The sequence below is a fragment of the Tachyglossus aculeatus genome, chromosome X2 (assembly GCF_015852505.1).
Source record: "Tachyglossus aculeatus isolate mTacAcu1 chromosome X2, mTacAcu1.pri, whole genome shotgun sequence".
NCBI lineage: Eukaryota > Metazoa > Chordata > Mammalia > Monotremata > Tachyglossidae > Tachyglossus > Tachyglossus aculeatus.
This window is the reverse complement of record NC_052100.1, coordinates 4,007,344-4,026,719: the sequence shown is the minus strand read 5'-3', so window position 1 is coordinate 4,026,719 and position 19,376 is coordinate 4,007,344. Positions and strand designations below refer to the sequence as shown.

The 19,376-nt window shown below is 55.3% G+C and overlaps 1 protein-coding gene across 1 annotated transcript in view; it reads left to right on the top strand.

Moving 5' to 3' along the window:
• KDM3B (lysine demethylase 3B) overlaps nt 1-16,238 on the top strand; it is a 49,542-nt gene extending 33,304 nt beyond the window's left edge. Inside the window, exons 11-24 of the mRNA XM_038770968.1 lie at nt 358-510; nt 2,864-2,971; nt 3,517-3,644; nt 4,925-5,222; nt 8,268-8,524; nt 9,774-10,040; nt 10,753-10,924; nt 11,266-11,356; nt 11,517-11,647; nt 12,649-12,768; nt 13,653-13,792; nt 14,867-15,043; nt 15,139-15,273; nt 16,036-16,238. Coding sequence (XP_038626896.1) covers nt 358-510; nt 2,864-2,971; nt 3,517-3,644; nt 4,925-5,222; nt 8,268-8,524; nt 9,774-10,040; nt 10,753-10,924; nt 11,266-11,356; nt 11,517-11,647; nt 12,649-12,768; nt 13,653-13,792; nt 14,867-15,043; nt 15,139-15,273; nt 16,036-16,116 — 2,258 coding nt within the window. The 3' untranslated portion in view covers nt 16,117-16,238. The remainder of the gene's footprint in view (nt 1-357; nt 511-2,863; nt 2,972-3,516; nt 3,645-4,924; nt 5,223-8,267; nt 8,525-9,773; nt 10,041-10,752; nt 10,925-11,265; nt 11,357-11,516; nt 11,648-12,648; nt 12,769-13,652; nt 13,793-14,866; nt 15,044-15,138; nt 15,274-16,035) is intronic.
• The last annotated feature ends 3,138 nt before the right edge of the window (nt 16,239-19,376 follow it).

The window sequence follows — 19,376 nt, the reverse complement described above, 5'->3', positions numbered from 1 at the left end:
AGGGAAACTGAGGCATGGGGAATGCATAGATATAGAATGGTATTTGGTAAGCGCTTATTATGTGGCAAGTACCGTTCTAAGCACTGGAAGGGGGGCTACAACCCTGTTCCACATAAGGCTCACAGATGGGGGAACTGAGGCACAGAGAAGTAAAGTGAGTTGCCCGAGGTCACCCATCAGGCAAGTGGCGGAGCTTGGATTTGAATTCGGGTCCCGCGGGATCCTGCCGAGCGCAAGACACCGCCCCAGGCCCCAACCGGCTCCGGATGACCGGCCCCTGCCCTCCCACGGGGACGAGACGGGAAGCCGGGCTGGCCCGCACGGGCGAGCCATCCTCCCCTCTGCTCTTGTCGGCAGAGAAAGTGGCGTGGAAGCGAGCCGTCCGCGGGGTCCGCGAGATGTGCGACGTGTGCGAGACCACCCTCTTCAACATCCACTGGGTGTGTCGCAAGTGCGGGTTCGGCGTCTGCCTGGACTGTTACCGGCTCCGGAAGAGCCGCCCCCGCAGCGGTGAGTGGCGGCACCGTCGTGTGCCAGGCACCGTTCGCGTTTACTATGTGCCAAGCACTGTTCTAAGAGCTGGGGGAGATACAAGGTCATCAGGTTGGACACGGTAGATACAACAGTAATACCAGTTGAGGTGTTTGTTAGGCGCTTACTAGGTGCCAAGCAGTGTTCTGAGCGCTGGGGAAGATACAGGGTAATCAGGTTGGACACAGCAGATTCAGCGGTAATAACTGTGGTACTTGTTAAGCGCTTATTAGGTGCCAAACACTGTTCTAAGCGCTGGAGTGCATACAAGGTAATTAAGTTGGATGCAGTAGACATAAAAGTAATCATTGTGGTATTTGTTAAGCGCCTACTAGGTGCCAAGCACTGTTCTAAGCACTGTGGTAATTACAAGTTAATTAAGTTGGATGCAGCAGATATAAAAATAATCATTGTGGTATTTGTTAAGTGCTTACTAGGTGCCAAGCACTGTTCTAAGCACTGCGATAGATACAAGGCAATTAAGTTGGATGCAGCAGATATAAAAATAATCATTGTGGTATCTGTTAAGCGCTTACTAGGTGCCAAGCACTGCTCTAAGCGCTGGAGTACATACAAGGCAATTAAGTTGGATGCAGCGGATATAAAAATAATCATTGTTGTATCTGTTAAGCACTTACTAGGTGCCGAGCACTGCTCTAAGCGCTGGAGTGCATACAAGGCAATTAAGTTGGATGCAGCAGACATAAAAATAATCATTGTGGTATTTGCTAAGCGCTTACTAGGCGCCAAGCACTGTTCCAAGTACTGCAGTAGATACAAGGCAATTAAGTTGGATGCAGCAGGTATAAAAATAATCATTGTGGTATCTGTTAAGCGCTTACTAGGTGCCAAGCACTGTTCTAAGCACTGCGGTAGGTACAAGGGGATGCAGTACAAGGAATACAGATACAAGTTGCACACAGTAGATATAATCATTGTGGTATTTGTTAAGCGTTTACTCTGTGCCAAGCACTGGTCTGAGTACTGGGGGAGATACAAGATCATCAGGTTGGACACGGTAGATACAACAGTAATACTAATTGTGGTATTTCTTAAGCGCTTAATATGTGCCAAGCACTGTTCTAAGCGCTGGGGTTGATACAAGGTAAAAACATTGGACACTGCAGATATAATAATAATAATTGTGGTATTTGTGTAAGCATTTACTTTGTGCCAAGCACTGTTCTAAAAGCTGGGGGAGATACAAGGGCATCATGTTGGACACGGTAGATACGATAGTAATACTAATTGTGGTATTTGTCAAGCGCTTACTATGTGCCAAGCACTGTTCTAAACACTGGGGTAGATACAAGGTAAGCAAGTTGGACACTGTAGAAATAATAATAGCAATAATTGGGGTATTTGTTAAGCGTTTACTCTGTGCCAAGCACTGTTTTAAACCCTGGGGTAGATACAAAGTAATCAGATTGGCTACAGTAAGTACAATAATAATAGTAAAATAATTGTGGTATTAAGTGCTATGTGCTAAGCACTGTCCTAAGCGTTGGGGTTCATTCATTCATTCAATTGTATTTATTGAGCGCTTACTGTGTGCAGAGCACTGTACTAAGCGCTTGGGAAGTACAAGTCGGCAACATATAGAGACGGTCCCTACCCAAAAGCGGGCTCACAGTCTAGAAGGGGGAGACAGGCAACAAAACATATAAACCAAATAAAATAAGTAGAATAAATATGTACAAGTAAAATAAATAAATGAATAGAGTAATAAATATGTACATCTTAACAATCTTGGTTCCATGTCTCAGCCAGGAGAAGTTAGAAGTTTAGGGTGACGAGACTTTGCACTTTAGATCAATCAATCAATCGTATTTATTGAGCGCTTACTGTGTGCAGAGCACTGTACTAAGCGCTTGGGAAGTCCAAGTTGGCAACATAGAGAGACGGTCCCTACCCAACAGCGGGCTCACAGTCTAGATGCTAAGCTTTGGAGGGCAGGGAGCACATCTTTTATTTCTCAAGTGCCTGGTTCGTGGCTCTGTCAACAGTATGTGCTTAGGGTTGATAAAAGATAATCAGGTTGGACACAGACTAAGGGGAAGGGAGGGAGGTGTTTCATTCCCATTTTCCAGAAGACGAAACAGGCCCAGGGAAGTGAAGCTTTGGGTCCCAGGTCGCCCAGCAGGCCCGGAGAGGAGCCGGGATGGAAACCCGGGTCTCCTTCCTGCCCTCCGTCCCCGGGGCCGTGCCGCTTCTCCCGCCGCGGCTCCGTTGGGGCGAGTGGCGGGTCGAAACGTCTCAGGGAAGATGGGCAAGGCAAGCTGCCCCGCCAGAGGAAGCCACGGTCCCCTACCCCCTCCCTTCCTCGTTTCAGAGACAGAGGAGATCGGGGACGAAGAGGTTTTCTCGTGGCTGAAGTGTGCCAAGGGCCAGCCCCACGAACCCGAGACCCTTATGCCCACGCAGATCATTCCTGGCACAGGTAAATGGCTCAGGGGAAGAGCGGCCTCCTTCTCTGGCCGGCCGAGAGAAAGCAGGCCCCCGGACCGTCGGGCCGGGGCGTCCCAGAACCCACGGGGCCTCCAGGCGCACCGGGCACCCCCCACCCCCCCCAAACCCACCGAGGAGTCCGCCCGGAGGCGAGCGAGCGTGCGGGCCCCCCTCCGTTACCCCGAGGCTAGCCTCACCCCATCGTGTCGCCCCAACCCGTCGGCGAAGACGCACCCGCCCGTCACTGGTGGTTCCGACGGACGGAGAAAGCCGCGTCGTGCACTTCCATCCCTCTGCGAGCAGTGGGGCCGGCTGCGTGGCCTGAGCCCCTCTCCGGCCCGGCGGCACTGCGTCCCCGCCCGATTCCCAGGGCGGCGATAGCTAAGGCCTCCACCCTGACCTCAGCCTTAGAAATCCGGGTGGATTTCCTCCTCGCCCTCCCAGGACTCTCGGCGTCCTCCCCACTCCCCGTTTCCCTCCCTGAACCTCCATCGGTCACCCGTTCCAGCCGGTTACGAAACTCCCCTTCTCTTCTAGCTCTTTACAACATCGGAGACATGGTACACGCGGCCCGGGGCAAGTGGGGGATTAAAGCTAACTGCCCTTGTATTAATCGGCAGAACAAATCCGTGCTGAGACCCGCCGTCACCAACGGGATGGCCCAGGTAAGGAGCCAGATAGTCAAGGGGCCGGGCCTGATGCCCTCGCGGGCCCCGGCGGGCGTCGTCACGGGCAAGCTTCCTCTGAGGCCCACGGGCCCTCTCGGCAGCCCGATATCATCCTCGTTCATTCATTGTCGTATTTATTGAGCGCTTACCGTGTGCAAAGCACTGTAGTAAGAGCTTAACACTAAACAGATACATTCCTGCCCACAACAAGCTTAGGGTGGCCCCTGAGGTCTCTTCCAGGACAGTAGAATCAGTGTGGCCTAGTGGCTAGAGCCCGGGCCTGGGAGTGAGAAGAACCTGGGTCCTCATCCTGGCTCCGCGGCTGGTCTGCTGGGTGACCTTGGGCAAGTCACTTCACTTCTCTGGGCCTCAGTTCTCTGATGTGGAATTTAGGGATCCCCAGAGTGTGAGCCCCGTGTGGGACAGGGCTTGGGTCCAACCTGATTAGCCCGGCTTCTATCCACCGGGCCACACCGTTTCCCTTTTGCTTCTGTCCCAAAGACTTTTCCTAATGAGCCCAGCGTGGCTCAGTGGAAAGAGCCCGGGCTTTGGAGTTAGAGGTCATGGGTTCAAATCCCAGTTGTCAGCTGTGTGACTTCGGGCAAGTCATTTCACTTCTCTGGGCCTCAGTTCCTTCACCTGTAAAATGGGGATTAAGACGGTGAGCCCCCCGTGGGACAACCTGATTTCCTTGTAACCTCCCCAGCGCTCAGAACAGTGCTTTGCACATAGTAAGCGCTTAATAAATGCCATCATTATTATTATTATTATTCTCTGGGCCTCAGTGACCTCATCTGTAAAATGGGGATTAAGACGGTGAGCCCCCGGTGGGACAACCTGATTTCCTTGTAACCTCCCCAGCGCTCAGAACAGTGCTTTGCACGTAGTAAGCGCTTAATAAATGCCATCATTATTATTATTATTATTCTCTGGGCCTCAGTTCCCTCATCTGGAAAATGGGGATGAGGACTGTGAGCCCCCCGTGGGACAACCTGATCACCTTGTAACCTCCCCCGCGCTCAGAAGAGTGCTTTGCACATAGTAAGTGCTTAATAAATGCTATTATTATTATTATTATAAGCTAGTTAACGGTGTGGGCAGGGAATGTGTCTGTTGTTGTTTCATCCTCTCCCAAGCACTTAGTACAGTGCTCTGCTTATGCGATTGACTGACTAAAGAACCCCACGCTCTGGGTGACGGGGACCACCCCGGCGGCCTCTCCCCGGCCCCCCGAGGCGCTCCCTAAAGCGCCAACGTCTGCTCCCTCTGCGTTCCAGCTTCCCAGCATAAACCCCGCCACCTCCTCTTCCGGGAACGAAGCCCCCTTCTCCGGCGGAGGCGGTGGGGCGGCGGCGCCGGGGGGGACGGGGACGGCCCCGCCGGAAGCCGACCACCTCCCCAAACCCGACGCCCCCGCCGAAGAGGCGCTCAAGACAGAGGCGGCGGCGGCGGCCACGAGCGGCGGCGAGACCAAGGCCGCCAGGCCGCTGTCCGCCGAGACCCCACCCCCGCCCTCTTCCGCCTTGCACTGGCTGGCCGACTTGGCGACGCAGAAGGCCAAGGAAGAGACGAAAGGTGAGCGGGCCCCTCCCCATCCCCCTCCTGGTTTTGTCCATCCATCTTTGCCTCGTTTCATGCCGTTCGTTAAGCGCTCACTACGTGTCAAGCGCCGTCCTAAGCGCTGGGGTCTGTGCAAGTCTTTTAGACTGTGAGCCCACTGTTGGGTAGGGACTGTCTCTATGTGTTGCCAACTTGTACTTCCCAAGCGCTTAGTACGGTGCTCTGCACACAGTAAGCGCTCAGTAAATACGACTGATGATGATGCAAGGCTATCAGGTGGGGCACGGTCCCCGTGCGGCGAAGGGGTTCACGGGGAGGGTGGAGAAGAAAATCAGCGGCTGTGGGGGAGCATTTCCCCAAATCCAGGAGGCAGAACGAGCTCGGGGTAATTTTTGCCAGGCCAGTCGACCGACCCGCGGCGTTTATTAAAGGCTCACTGGCTGCAGAGCACCAGGGGTGGCTGATACAATCCAGTCATTCATTCATTCATTCAGTTGTATTTATTGAGCGCTTACTGTGTGCAGAGCACTGTACTAAGCGCTTGGGAAGTACAAGTTGGCAACATATAGAGACGGTCCCTACCCAACAACGGGCTCACAGTCTAGAAGAGAAGCATCTCATGGCGTTCAACTGGTCGGTGGCTGAGATGGCAGAGAGGATGCCCAAGATTCATTCAATAGATTTATTGAGCGCTTACTGTGTGCAGAGCACTGCACTAAGCGCTTGGAAAGCACAATCTGGCAACAGAGAGAGACAATCCCTGCCCACATCGGAATTACAGCCTAGAGGTTCAAGTCCAGCTCGCTCCTCAGGGTCCCTGTTGCCCATCAGTTGGTCAAGGGAATAGGGGGTGGATTGGGGAGTGAGTTAGTTGGGGAGTCTGACGGTCATGGGTTCTGATCCTGGCTCCCCCACTTGTCTGCTGTGTGACCTTGTGCAAGTTGCTTCACTTACCTGGGCCTGTTACCTTATCTATAAAATAATCCAGTCAGCCGACATTCATTCAATAGTATTTACTGAGCGCTAACTGTGTGCAGAGCACTGTACTAAGCGCTTGATCCCCGCCTTCAAGGTGCTTGTACCTTTTAGACTGTGAGCCCACTGTTGGGTAGGGACTGTCTCGATATGTTGCCAACTTGTACTTCCCAAGCGCATAGTACAGTGCTCTGCACACAGTAAGCGCTCAATAAATACGATTGATTGATTGTACTCTATTGGGGGAGGCAGAAATGGAAGCACGTGACTGCTTGGGGAAGCGACAGAGAAGAAGGTTACGGCCATAAGCCCCATGAGGTTGGCATCGTAATCGATGGTATTTATTGAGTGCTTACTGGGGGCAGAGCGCTGTACTGAGCGCTTGGGAGAGGACAGTCCAACAGAGCTGGTATATCAAACTGCTTATGGGGTACAGCACTAAGTGTGTCCTCAAAGTCAAAGGGAGGGGGGCTTGATGACCAGAGGAACCCCTAAAGCCTAGGGCTCTGAGTGGGAAGGACGCCCATCCAAGCGGCGAAAGGAAACGTCTCCCGAGAGGCCAAGGTGAGCACTGTACTAGCAACGCCCTGGTTACAATCTCAGCCCAGCCGGGATCGGATGTCGCAGCCCTGGCAGGGGAAGAGGCAGGGAGGAAGGCGGGAGGGGGTTTGGGAGGCGACGGGGCTTGACGGGGGGGACATTTGGCCCACTCCACAGCTGTTGGAACCGGACTTTCGATCTCTGGTCAAGTCTCCGGGCAAGGTCCCCACCCCCTAAAATTCCTCCTCCTCTCCCCAGCTTGGGGGTGCACCCCCACTGTACTAAGCGCCTGGGAGACGCCAATACAGCAGAGTTGGTAGACTTGTTCTCCGCCCGCCCCAAGCTCACAGTCTAGAGGGAAGTCACTTCCTTTCTCTGAGCATCACTTTTCCCGTCAGTAAAATGGGGATTCAAGATCTGGTCCTTGCTCCTACTTAAGACCGTGAGCCCTGCGTGGGACAGGGACTGCGTCTGACTGATTATCTAATATCTGCCCCAGCGCTTGGCACAGTTCTGAAGTACCGTAAGCACTTAACAAAACCCGCAGTTGTTAATATGAGCGTAGGTCCTCGGATAAGGAAGACTTGTATGAGCCCACTGTTGGGTAGGGACCGTCTCTATGTGTTGCCAACTTGAACTTCCCGAGAGCTTAGTACAGTGCTCTGCACACAGTAAGCGCTCAATATATACGATTGAATGAATGAATGAATGAAAGTGTCTACAGGTGGGCAGAGAATATACAATCTATACCATTCCCAGTGTTCTTGTAAACATTGCTTGTCCGGGTTGACCCCAGGCAGCAGGAATGAATGCATGCATTTTTCCCAGAAGTTAATTGGCTTTCTCCAGGGGCACGCCCCTGGGCCAATCAAGGAGAGAAAGAGGGAGGGAGATATTATATATATGTATATATGTTTGTACATATTTATTACTCTATTTATTTATTTATTTATTTATTTTACTTGTCCATATCTATTCTATTTATTTTATTTTGTTAGTATGTTTGGTTTTGTTCTCTGTCTCCCCCTTTTAGACTGTGAGCCCACTGTTGGGTAGGGACTGTCTCTATATGTTGCCAATTTGTACTTCCCAAGCGCTTAATACAGTGCTCTGCACATAGTAAGCGCTCAATAAATACGATTGATGATGATGATGATATCAAGAGGAGAGAGAGGAGGGGGTGAGTATATATAGCTGTATTATATATATTACACATACATAAGGGCCAGGGAATAAGTCTTCTGACCAGTGAAAGACTGTGAGGAGACCCTCGCCCTCTGGTAGGCATATCGCTGTCCCTGGCTCCGCTTATCCACCCTGGAAGTGAGGGCTAGTACTTTTCTGAAGGAGATCAATCAATCAATCAATCGTATTGAGCGCTTACTGTGTGCAGAGCACTGTACCAAGCGCTTGGGAAGTACAAGTTGGCAACATCTAGAGACAGTCCCTACCCAAGAGTGGGCTCACAGTCTAGAAGAGATGTCGGTGCACCCCCCACATCCCCCTCCCCACTACATCCCTCACCCTTGTGATTCTGTCTTTCAGAAGCCGGGTCCCTGAGGTCAGTGCTCAGTAAAGAATCCCACTCCGCCTTCGGTCTGGACTCATTCAGCCCCACCGCCAAGGTGTCTCTGTTAACCCCCAAGCTGTTCAACAGCCTGCTCCTGGGCCCCGCCGCCTCGGCTAACAAGGCGGAGGGCTCCAGCCTCCGAGACCTGCTGCACTCCGGCCCCGGGAAGCTCCCGCAGGCCCCTCTCGACACGGGCATCCCCTTCCCGCCCGTCTTCTCCGCGTCCTCGGCGGTCAGTGTCGCGTCCCCCTCCGCCCTCCCTGCCCCTCGTCCGCGGTGGGTCTGGGTGGGGGGGCCTCTCTCGCTCTGCAGCCGGTGGGGTTGACGCCACCCTTGGTGCATGAGGTGGCCAAGTTCGGGGGCCGTGGGGTTTCCGGAGTGTGAAGGGAGGGGAGGCCCCGGACGCCCCAGTGCTGGCTTTTCCGGAAGCACAGGGGAAGGGAGACCACATGGCCACCAGTCCTCCCTGCCCCGGGGGGAAAAAACCAAATCCATCCATCAGTGGTAAAGAAGCAGTGCGCCTCAGTGGATAGAACACAGGCCCCGGGAGTCAGCGGGACCTTGGGTTCTAATCCCAGCTTCGCACATGTCTGCCGGGTGACCTTAGGCAAGTCACTTGGCTTCTCTCGGCCCGAGTTTTCTCATCTGTAAAATGGGGATTAAGACTGTGAGCCCCATGTGGGACAGGGACTGTGCCCAACCTGATGAACTTGTGTCTACCCCAGGGGTTAGAACAGAGCATGGCACATAGTAAGTGCTTAACAAGTACCTTAATTATTATTATGGCATTTACTGAGCACTTATTAGGTGCAGAGCGCTGGACTAAATGCTAAGGAAAGTACAAGGTAGTAAGAGTCGGTGGACACGGTCCCTGCCCACAAGGAGCTCCCACTCTACAGGCCCAGGGCCGGAGGGGTTGCCCGGGGAAACCTGATTTCCGAGGCCCTTCACGGAGTTTCTTTTTGCACCCCCTCCCCTCCCGCCTCCTCCCAGGTGCGAGAGTTCACTCCACACCCAAAGCAAGGCCTCTCTGGGTTCCTTCATCCTTTAGCGACCAGGAAGGAGACATTCAAGGAGGGAGTGAGAAGAGAGCGTCCCCAACCCCCTTAATCAATCTGTGGTATTTATTGAGCGCTTACTATGTGCAGAGCACTGTAGGAAGCGCTTGGGAGAAGACAGTCCAACTGAGGTGGTAGACACGCTCCATGCCCTCAACTAGGGAATATAGACATTAGTAGAAATAAACCGCGGTTATGGGCGTAAGCCGTTCGGGGGGTGAATAGAGGGTACGAATCCAAATGCGGGAAGTGACTCCCACATTCCACGCCTCCCGTCCTGGACTCTCCCGTGAGGGTCGGGTGACCGTGAGGAGGTCTGGGCCATTCCGGTCACGTCCCCGCCGCGGCCCGGAGGGGTTTGGGGGGCGCGGTGGGACCCCGGCACTCATCCCCCCGCCCCGCGGCGGACTTGCCTCCCCACAGGGGGTGAAGAGCAAAGCCAGCCTGCCCAACTTCCTGGACCACATCATCGCCTCGGTGGTGGAGAACAAGAAGACGTCGGACGCGGCCAAGAGGGCCAGCAGCCTGACGGACACCCAGAGGGAGGTGAAGGAGATGGTGATGGGGCTGAACGTGCTGGACCCCCACACTTCCCACTCGTGGCTCTGCGACGGCCGGCTCCTTTGCCTCCACGACCCCAGCAACAAGAACAACTGGAAAATCTTCCGGGAATGCTGGAAGCAGGGCCAGGTACCCACCCGAGGGACGGGGCAGGGGGGCTGGTCGCTCCACTCCTGGGCCTCATTCATTCAATCGTATTTATTGAGCGCTTACTGTGTGCGGAGCACTGTACTAAGCGCTTGGGAAGTCCAAGTTGGCAACATCTAGAGACGGTCCCTACCCAACAGCGGGCTCACAGTGTAGAAGGGGGAGACAACAAAACATATAAACCAAATAAAATTCATTCATTCAATCATTTATTGAGCGCTTACTGTGTGCAGAGCACTGTACTAAGCGCTTGGGAAGCCCAAGTTGGCAACATATAGAGACGGATAAGCGAGGAGCCAGGTTGGGAGGGAGGTGGTTGGGAGCGAAGGAATTTCGACGACTCTAACCTCTCTCCCCTCACTCCCCTACCTCCGCCGTCCCAGCCCCTGGCCCTGTGTTTGGTAACCTTAACTGACATCAGGCCTGGGAACCTGCAGAGTTGGGCTGGTCTCTCCTTATTCTTCGGTTTTACTGCCGCCACTCCGAAACTCTGGGGTGTGGGTTGGTTTCCTTTCCAGTGGGCTTCCTGGAGGAGGCGGAATCGCAGGGGCCGGGAGGCAGAGGGTGTCGTAAAAAGAGAAGGACACAACTGACGGTCTCAGGGCAGAGCGAGGAGGATGGCCGGAGGTGCCCGGCACTGTATACTAAGCGCCGGGGTAGACGCGAGGTAATTGGGGCCTGTCCCTCTCCCCAGCCGGTCCTGGTGTCGGGCGTCCACAAGAAGCTCAAGTCGGAACTCTGGAAGCCGGAAGCCTTCAGCCTGGAATTCGGGGACCAGGACGTCGACCTCGTCAACTGCAGGAACTGCGCCATCATTTCCGACGTGAAAGTGCGGGACTTCTGGGATGGGTTCGAGATCATTTCCAGTAAGCGCAGCCAGGGAAGGAGGCCAGCGGCCCCCGGGGCTCCTCCCTGCTACTGGTCAGCCCGGTGCCGACCTCCCAGATGACTTCTTGGCCACGGCCAGGCAGAACTGCCCCCCATCCCCGGGCCAGCCGTCTTCCATCCCGCCGGGATGCTCCGGTCCCGTAGAGGCTCCCCGCGGGATTGTCTGGGCGCAGGCGGGGAGGTGGAGTCCAATGGGTTTGGAGAAGAGAGAAAACGGGGAGTCACAGGGATGAGTTTGGGCCAGAGCTGCCCCGAAGGGCAGCCCAGGGGCCCCGCGGAATCGGCCCGGACGTTCAGGAGCGTTTCTCCTCTCTGGCAGAGCGGCTCCGGTCGGAAGACGGGCAGCCGATGGTCCTGAAGCTGAAGGACTGGCCGCCCGGGGAGGACTTCCGGGACATGATGCCCACCAGGTGGGTGAGGGCCGACGTCCGTCCGTCCCCCTCCCCAGCCCCACCATCACGTGGGGGTCGCTCGGCAAGACGAGCCACGGGCGTGCCCGCCCCCCGCTCCTCTCTCCTCCTGCAGCCGCCTAACCAAAGTCCCCTCCCGCCGTCTTGCCCCGCTCCGTAGGTTTGAAGACCTGATGGAGAACCTCCCTCTCCCAGAATACACCAAGCGAGACGGCCGGCTGAACCTGGCCTCCAGGCTGCCCAGCTACTTCGTCCGGCCCGACCTGGGGCCCAAGATGTACAACGCCTACGGTAGGGTGGCATCCCCTGCCGGCCTCCCCTCCCTGCCCTGTTAATAATAATGAATGACGATGGCATTTATTAAGCGCTCACTGTGTGCAAAGCACTGTTCTAAGCGCTGGGGAGGTTACAAGGTGATCAGGTTGTCCCACGGAGGGCTCACAGTCTTCATCCCCATTTTACAGGTGAGGTAATTGAGGCCCAGAGAAGTGAAGTGGCTTGCCCAAAGTCACCCAGCTGACAATTGGCGGAGCCGAGATTTGAACCCATGACCTCTGACTCCAAAGCCCGGGCTCTTTCCACTGAGCCACGCTGCTTCTAGGCATCGCAGCAGGAGAGCGCGGGGGGAACGGAAGGCGCTTCCCCCCCGCCCCATATCTGGGGAAGGCGGAAGTTCGTTCATTCATTCGGTTGTATTTATTGAGCGCTTACTGTGTGCAGAGCACTTGGGAGAGTATAATACAATAGAGTTGGTAGACAGGATCCTTGCCCTCAAGGGCCTGGGTTCTAATCCTGGCTCCCCCGCTTGTCCGCTGGGTGACGGTGGGCAAGTCACTTCGGTTCTGTGTCCCTCCGCTCCTTCATGTGTTAAATGAGGATTAAGACTGTGAGCCCCATGGTGGACTTGGACTGTGGCCAATCGGATTGTGTTGTATCTACCCCAACGCTTAGAACAGTGCCTGGCACATAGTAAGCACTTACCAAACACCCCCCCCAAAAAAGGAGCTTTCAGATAACTCAGCGCAGCCCAATGGGCTAAACTTTTGGGATTGTACAGTAGCGTCCCAGCCCTCGAGGAGCTGTCGAGTGCAGAGCACTGGACTAAGCGTTTGGGAGCATACACTAGAGTTAGTAGACGTGATCCCTGCCCTCAAGGAGCGGATGCTGAGCGGAAGTTAGCCGTGAGGGTACGTGTTCTTCGATTTAGTTGTCCACGAGGGTCCCTCCCGAGGGGGCTCTGGATGTCAGGACAAAACCGTCTCTCCTTCTACCTCCTTTTCTCGCCCTCTCAGGCTTAATAACGGCAGAGGATCGGCGAGTGGGCACCACCAATCTGCACCTGGACGTGTCGGACGCGGTTAACGTCATGGTGTACGTCGGCATCCCCGTCGGCGAGGGGGCCCACGACGAGGGTAAGGCTCCCAGACCCCGCCGTGCCCTCCCTCCCCGTCTGCTGCAGGCCCCGGGGTGCCCCGGAAACGGGAGCTCCAGTTTTAGCCAGGTGTCAACCGTAGCGCTGGCCTGACCTGTGACCCCTGGACCCTTTCACTGGTGGCCAGAGAGAGGAGGGCCGCCGGGACCCGGGAGACGGCAGCTGGCGGGAGGGAACTTTTTTCAGGAGGCTGCCAGAGACCCGTCTCCCCGAGCTCCTGGATCGCTATTGTCCGGAAATTCCCACCCCTCTTTTCCCAAAGTATCAAGAGAAGCACTGTGGATAGAGCCCGGACCTGGGTTCTAATACCAATACAGCCTCTTGTCTGCTGTGTGACCTTGGGCAAGGCGGTTCCCTTCTCTGGGCCTCAGCTTCCTCTTCTGGGATAAGTACTGGAATAGATACAAGCTAATCAGGTCGGACGCAGTCCCCTTCCCACAGTCTAAATAGGAGGGAGTAGGATTTAAAACGGGTGTTAAGACTGTGAGCCCCATGCGGGACAGTGACCGTGTCCAACCCGATTTGCTTGTATCCACCCCAGTGCTTAGTACAGTGCCTGACACAAAATAACCGCTTATCAAATACCATAATGGTTATTATTATGATCAAAGTGAGATTTTGATTCCTCATCATCGATAGTATTTCTTCAGCACCCACTGCGGCGGGGGTGGGATTTGAGTGTCGTAATTGCGAGTCTGTGAGTCTCACAAACTCCGTCCCAGTGAGTTAGTATTCATTTTCTGTGCACTTGGATGAGCCCACTACAACCAAGTTGACCAGTACGTTCCCTGCCCACACCGAGCTTGCGATGTAGGGGATTCCATTCCTTCTCGCCCATTTAGAGTTTCCGTTCCCTCCTTTCAGAGGTCCTAAAGACGATCGACGAAGGGGATGCGGACGAGGTGACGAAACAGCGGATCCATGAGGGGAAGGAGAAGCCTGGGGCCCTGTGGCATATCTATGCGGCGAAGGATGCGGAAAAGATCCGGGAGCTGCTGAGAAAGGTAGAGCCGCGGGCCCCCCTCCGATCCCCCCACCAGTCCAACCCGGCGGGTGGAGCCCGGTTCTAATCCCAGCTCCTCCGCTTGTCTGCTGGGTGACCTTGAGCAGGTCACCTCACTTCTCTGGGCCTCAGTTCCCTCATCTGTCAAATGGGGATTAAGACGGTGAGGTGAGGTAATTAGGTTGGCCCGTGTCCAACCTAATTAGCTTGGATCTACCCCAGTGCTTAGAACAGTGATTGACACATAGTAAGCTCTTAACAGATACCATTATTATCATCATCATCATCCCCCTGGGTGACAGAGGTGAGGGAAGACCACTTCGGTCACCAATCCCTGCCCAGTTAGCACCAGTTCAGGCTCAGCCTCTGCTGGGTGGGGGGGGAAGGAACGAACACCCAAACCCTCGGCGCCCCCCCTCCAAATCACCCCATGTCAACCGTTGTCTCAAGGTGATTGGAAAACAATTGGACTCTTCTATCCACCCCCCGGGTGAATTTGAAGGAGTCTGTGGGAAACGGTGAATGAGGAACTTTAATTAGCTCCTTTAATTCCCATGGGTGAAAAAAAATCCAGATTCAATTATCCTTCCAAATTTTCCCTTCCGATCTTTAGTATTACCTTTGGCTCAGAACGACCGTCCTTTGCGCCAAAATTCCCCTGTTCCCATTTATCCAAGACCTTATAAGCCAAGGGGAAAACAAGACGTTCTTATGTCCTCGGAGTCCCCCATCTTCATCCAGACGACACAGTTGCCCCAAGGGTCTGGACGAGGTGGTCTGCTGGGAGCGGGGCCTTTTCCCTGATGTTTTCCCAACACGGCTCCAACTTTGAACGCATGTTTGCGGGCTCGGGGGGTTGCCGAGACAATGAGGTACCCAGTTTGTGGCAGACGGATTCCCACAAGGCTCCCGGTGGGGTTTTCCCTTTGGGCAGAGAACTCCGTAGCAAAGATTCAAGCAGCCGGGCCGGCCCGTTACCCCCCGGGGCGGGCCGTCCTTGGCCGCTGGGCTCGAGAGCTTTGCACAGAGTAAGCGCTCGATCGGTACGATTGACCGTGCGAACGAATGACTGCAGGTGGGAGAGGAGCAGGGCCAGGAAAATCCTCCCGACCACGATCCGATCCACGACCAGAGCTGGTACCTGGACCAGACTTTGCGTAAGCGCCTCTACGAGGATTACGGCGTGCAGGGCTGGGCCATCGTGCAGTTCCTGGGAGACGCCGTCTTTATCCCCGCCGGAGCCCCCCACCAGGCGAGTGCCCGGAGGGGAGGAGGTGGGAAGGAACGACGGCCGGGCCCGGGAATTCGGTTGCCTGACGCCCGGCCCCCGTCTCTCCCCCCTCCCAGGTTCACAATCTGTACAGTTGCATCAAGGTGGCGGAAGATTTTGTATCCCCCGAACACGTAAAGCACTGCTTCCGCCTGACCCAGGAGTTCAGGCACCTGTCCAATACTCACACGAACCACGAGGATAAGCTGCAGGTGACGCTTCCAGGATGGCTCCGGGAAGTCGCAGGGAAGGAGGGGGGCGGCCGCTCCATAGCCATGTGCTGTTTTCTCAGCCTTTGACCTCCCGGCTCCCCATGTGCTTCTGGGAATCCCTTCCCAACTGCTCCTCTCTGGCCGCAATCTGACTTCTTTCCCCCAGGATCCCCTCCTCCAGGCAGGGGACTTTCTGTATGGGAACATGGGGACCCCCTCCAACTGGCTTTAAGCCCCCTCCCCGCCGCCTGGACAGCCCACCCAGCTCCGGAACCCGGGCCGGAAGGATTCTGCTGGGGAATCTGGCCCCGCTTGTCTCCACCGAGCTTAATTTGGAGTCCGAGGTCAGACCTCCTTTCTGGGTGTACGGAGGCTGTCCCCGTAGCATCCAAAGCATTCGGTCTCGAGAACCGGCCTCCGTGGCCAGAGAGCGGGTGGCGGGGGTTCGGTCGATACTAACAAGGCTCTCTCCTCCTCCGGAAGCCGGGCACCCGCCCGCCTGCCCCCTACCCAAGCTCTGAAAAGGGTTAGTGCCCCATGGGGCTGGAAGGGAAGATCTCTCGGTGAAACCATGGTACCCCACAGCGACCGGTTTCTCTGGCGATGCCTGGCTGGGGACCACGAGGGAGCTGCCAACCAGAGATCTCCTCCTCCCTCTCCCCTGCGCCAGCTGCGGGGTTCGAGGGGTCCCTCCGCCGGGCGGAGGAAGGGGCGGGCCGGGGCCCAACAGGCCCTCAGACCGATTCTCTCCCGCTCCCGCAGGTCAAGAACATCATTTACCACGCGGTCAAGGACGCCGTCGGCACACTGAAGGCTCACGAATCCAAACTGGCACGGTCGTAGGAGCGGCCAGTCGGACCCCCGCCCCTTGTGAAGCAGGCCTTTCACTCACAGCCCCGCCAGGGAGCCGCCCGGGGGTCTCTGCTGGAGCAGAGCCGCCCCCGCCCCCTCCGCCCCCCTCACCCTCCCCCAGCCCGGGAGCCGCGGTGCTCAGTATTACAAACTCTCTGGCCACTGTTTCCTACGCTGCCTCAACACTGAAGGTCTGAACGGGCGAGCCGCCCTCTTCCTCACTCACGATTCCCGACTCGGGGCCGCGCGTGGTCCCCGGCCCGTGGCCCTCCGGGAACTGGGCCCTCCCGAAACCCGCCGCGGGCCCTTCCGGGCCCTTGGGAGAGACGGGGCGCCGAGATTGTGGGCCCTCTGTCCTGTCCACCCACGCCCAGCCTCGTTCGGGGGGGGTCGTCCCGCTTGCGGACGTCAGCAGGGAGCGGCCGACGGGACGGTGCCCGGCCGCCCACCTGGACTCGCCCGACCCCGGCGGGGAGGGAGACGGGGCCCCCCTTCCCCTCCCCCGCCAACACCGTCCCCCCGGCCCCCCGCGCGCCCTCCCTGAGCGCCGGGGAGGGATCCACTCGCTTCTCCCAGGTGGCCCCGGGGTTGGGAGCGTTGTGTATTTAGTGAAGAACTAGGTTTGTAGTGAGACAGTTACGATTTCCTGAAAGTAGATATTTTTAGAATTTTTGAAACACCGCGACCGTTTTCCCGGGTTCACGGAAAGGCCCAGGACCGCCAGTCTTCCTCCGGTCCCCTCAAAGAGAAAACAGCCGGGCGAAAACCAAGAGGCCCCACGATAGCACAAAACAGCCAAAGCGGATCTCGGGGGAACCGGGCCGGGCCACGCTTCCGCCTCCGGTTGCCCATCCTCCCCCGTCCGGCCGCGGCCTCTCCCGAGAGCCGCCTGGGAAAAGGGGGGATCCCGGGAGTCAAGGGGGACCCCGCCTCATCCGGGAACCACGGTCGGCCCACGCCGGTGACTCCGCCGGCCGTCCTCACCTCGGGGCTCCTGCGGCTTTCCAGACGCGAAAGGGGAATCGACTTTCCAACAGGCCAGTTTGGTTTTCGTTTTTTGGGGTTTGTTTTTTGTTTTGTTTTGTTTTTTTCTCTCTCTCTTTTTCTCTCTCGCCCAGAAAGGTGGTTCCCCCCGCCGCCCCCCTTCCTCCGCACCTTCCGGCTCAGCGGAAGTTGTTTTCCCGGATTCAGCGTCGACACCTGAGAGTGATGGATTCCAATGTCCAGAAAGTACTTTTGGAAACTGTTCTCTACCTTCTTTCCCGCAGTACTTTGTGCCCCTTTGCAGGCTTGTTTATATGTTCACAGTTACTTCATTTTTTTAAAAAAAAATAATAATAAAAAGTCATTTACTGTAGAATCCTTTTAATTTCACTTTCTGTATTTTCATTTTGTGAAGGGCTGACTAGGATTTCCATGTTCTTATTAAAATATAACAAATCCGCGTGGACTGGACTAATTTGTTCTCCGCGTTCTCCTACCACCGGCCTCACAGCTCCTTGGCAGTGTCTATTTTGCCACAGGATGTTTGACGTGTTTCCCTCCTCCCGGGGGTCCCCAGCTCCTTGGGGCCGGGTTTTAGCCCAGGTGATATCGGGGTGCCTCAGAGTGGGGGACTTCCTGGTTCACTTTGGGTTTTGGTTGTGGTTTTTTGTTGTTTTGAATGGTATTAAATGCTTCCTATGTGCCAGATAGCTGTGGCAGATACAAGCTAATAATAATATAATGATGGCATTTGTTAAGCGCTTACTATGTGCCAAGCACTGTTCTAAGCGCTGGGGGGGATACAAGGTGATCAAGTTGTCCCACGTGGGGCTCACAGTCAATCAGGTTGGACGCAGTCCATGTCCCATATGAGGCTCCCAGTCTTTGTCCCCTTTTTACAGTTGAGGTAACCGAGGCCCAGAGAAGTGAAAAGACCTGCCCAAGGTCACCCAGTGAAAAGGGGCAGACCCGGGATTAGAATAATAATCATTGTGGTATTCGTTAAGCGTTTAGGAGGTGCCAAGCACCGTATTATGCCCTGGGATAGATAGGAGAGCATGAGGTCCCATAATGGAGAGAACGTATATTGAATCCCAGTTTTAGAGATAAGGAAACAGACCCAGAGAAGTCAATTGACTTGTCTAAGGTCACCCAGTAACTAGAAGCAGAGCAGCATTAGAAGCCAAGTCAGAGAAGCAGCGTGGCTCAGTGAAAAGAGCCCGGGCTTTGGAGTCAGAGGCCATGGGTTCAAATCCCAGCTCCGCCAATTGTCAGCAGTGTGACTTTGGGCAAGTCACTTCACTTCTTTGTGCCTCAGTTACCTCATCTGTAAAATGGGGATTAAGACTGTGAGACCCCCTTGGGACAACCTGATCACCTTGTAACCTCCCCAGTGCTTAGAACAGTGCTTTGCACATGGTAAGTGCTTAATAAATGCTATTATTATTATTAATTATTTCTGCTTGCCAGGCCGCGGGCTCTGTCCTTTGGGTCACGCTGCTTCTGGATGTTGGTGGGGAGTTACCGGAGATGCAAGGAGTTTTTATCTGTACCTTTCTTGAAGTTGTTTTCCGCCGAGAGGAGAGACTGGAGGCAGAAGCCTTGGTCTCATGGTCTGAGGAACTTCCCCTCATTCCTCCAAGTGAGTGCTTCGCTTGATCCAGAATCCGTAAGGCCTATGGTCGGAGAGAATCGAGTCACGGCTCAGCTGCCGACATCCCTTTTCTTTCTAAGCCTTATTGAAGGCCCATCTCCTCCAAGAGGCCTTCCCTGACTAAGCCCTCCTTTCCTCTTCTGCATCGCCGTGACTTGCTCCCTTCATTCATTCCCCCGTCTTAGCCCCCCACCACTTATGTCCACACCTGGAATTTATTTCTATTAATATCTGTTTCCCCCCTCTACACTGTAATCTCGTTGTGGCCAGGGAAATGATTGTTCTATCGTACTCCCCCAAGCACTTAGTACAGTGCTGTGCCCCAGGTAAGCACTCAATAAATACATTGACAGCGATTCGGGGAAATTGCCCCGGGAAACGTTCTTGGCGAAAGAGTTTGATGTTTCTGACCTCTGAGTGTCTTGGCGGCCCGTGGGGGAAACTGGAGAACTCTGTTCACCGCCTCCCGCCTCTGAAACACATAAAAATACAGAAAAGAGGCTTTGGAAATGTCATGGAAATCAGGTTGCAAAGGTGGCCTTCTACCCAGGCAGAAGACAATGGGAAGTGGCATTCTGCTGCCGCTTCAGGAGAAATAAGGACGGGGACTAGC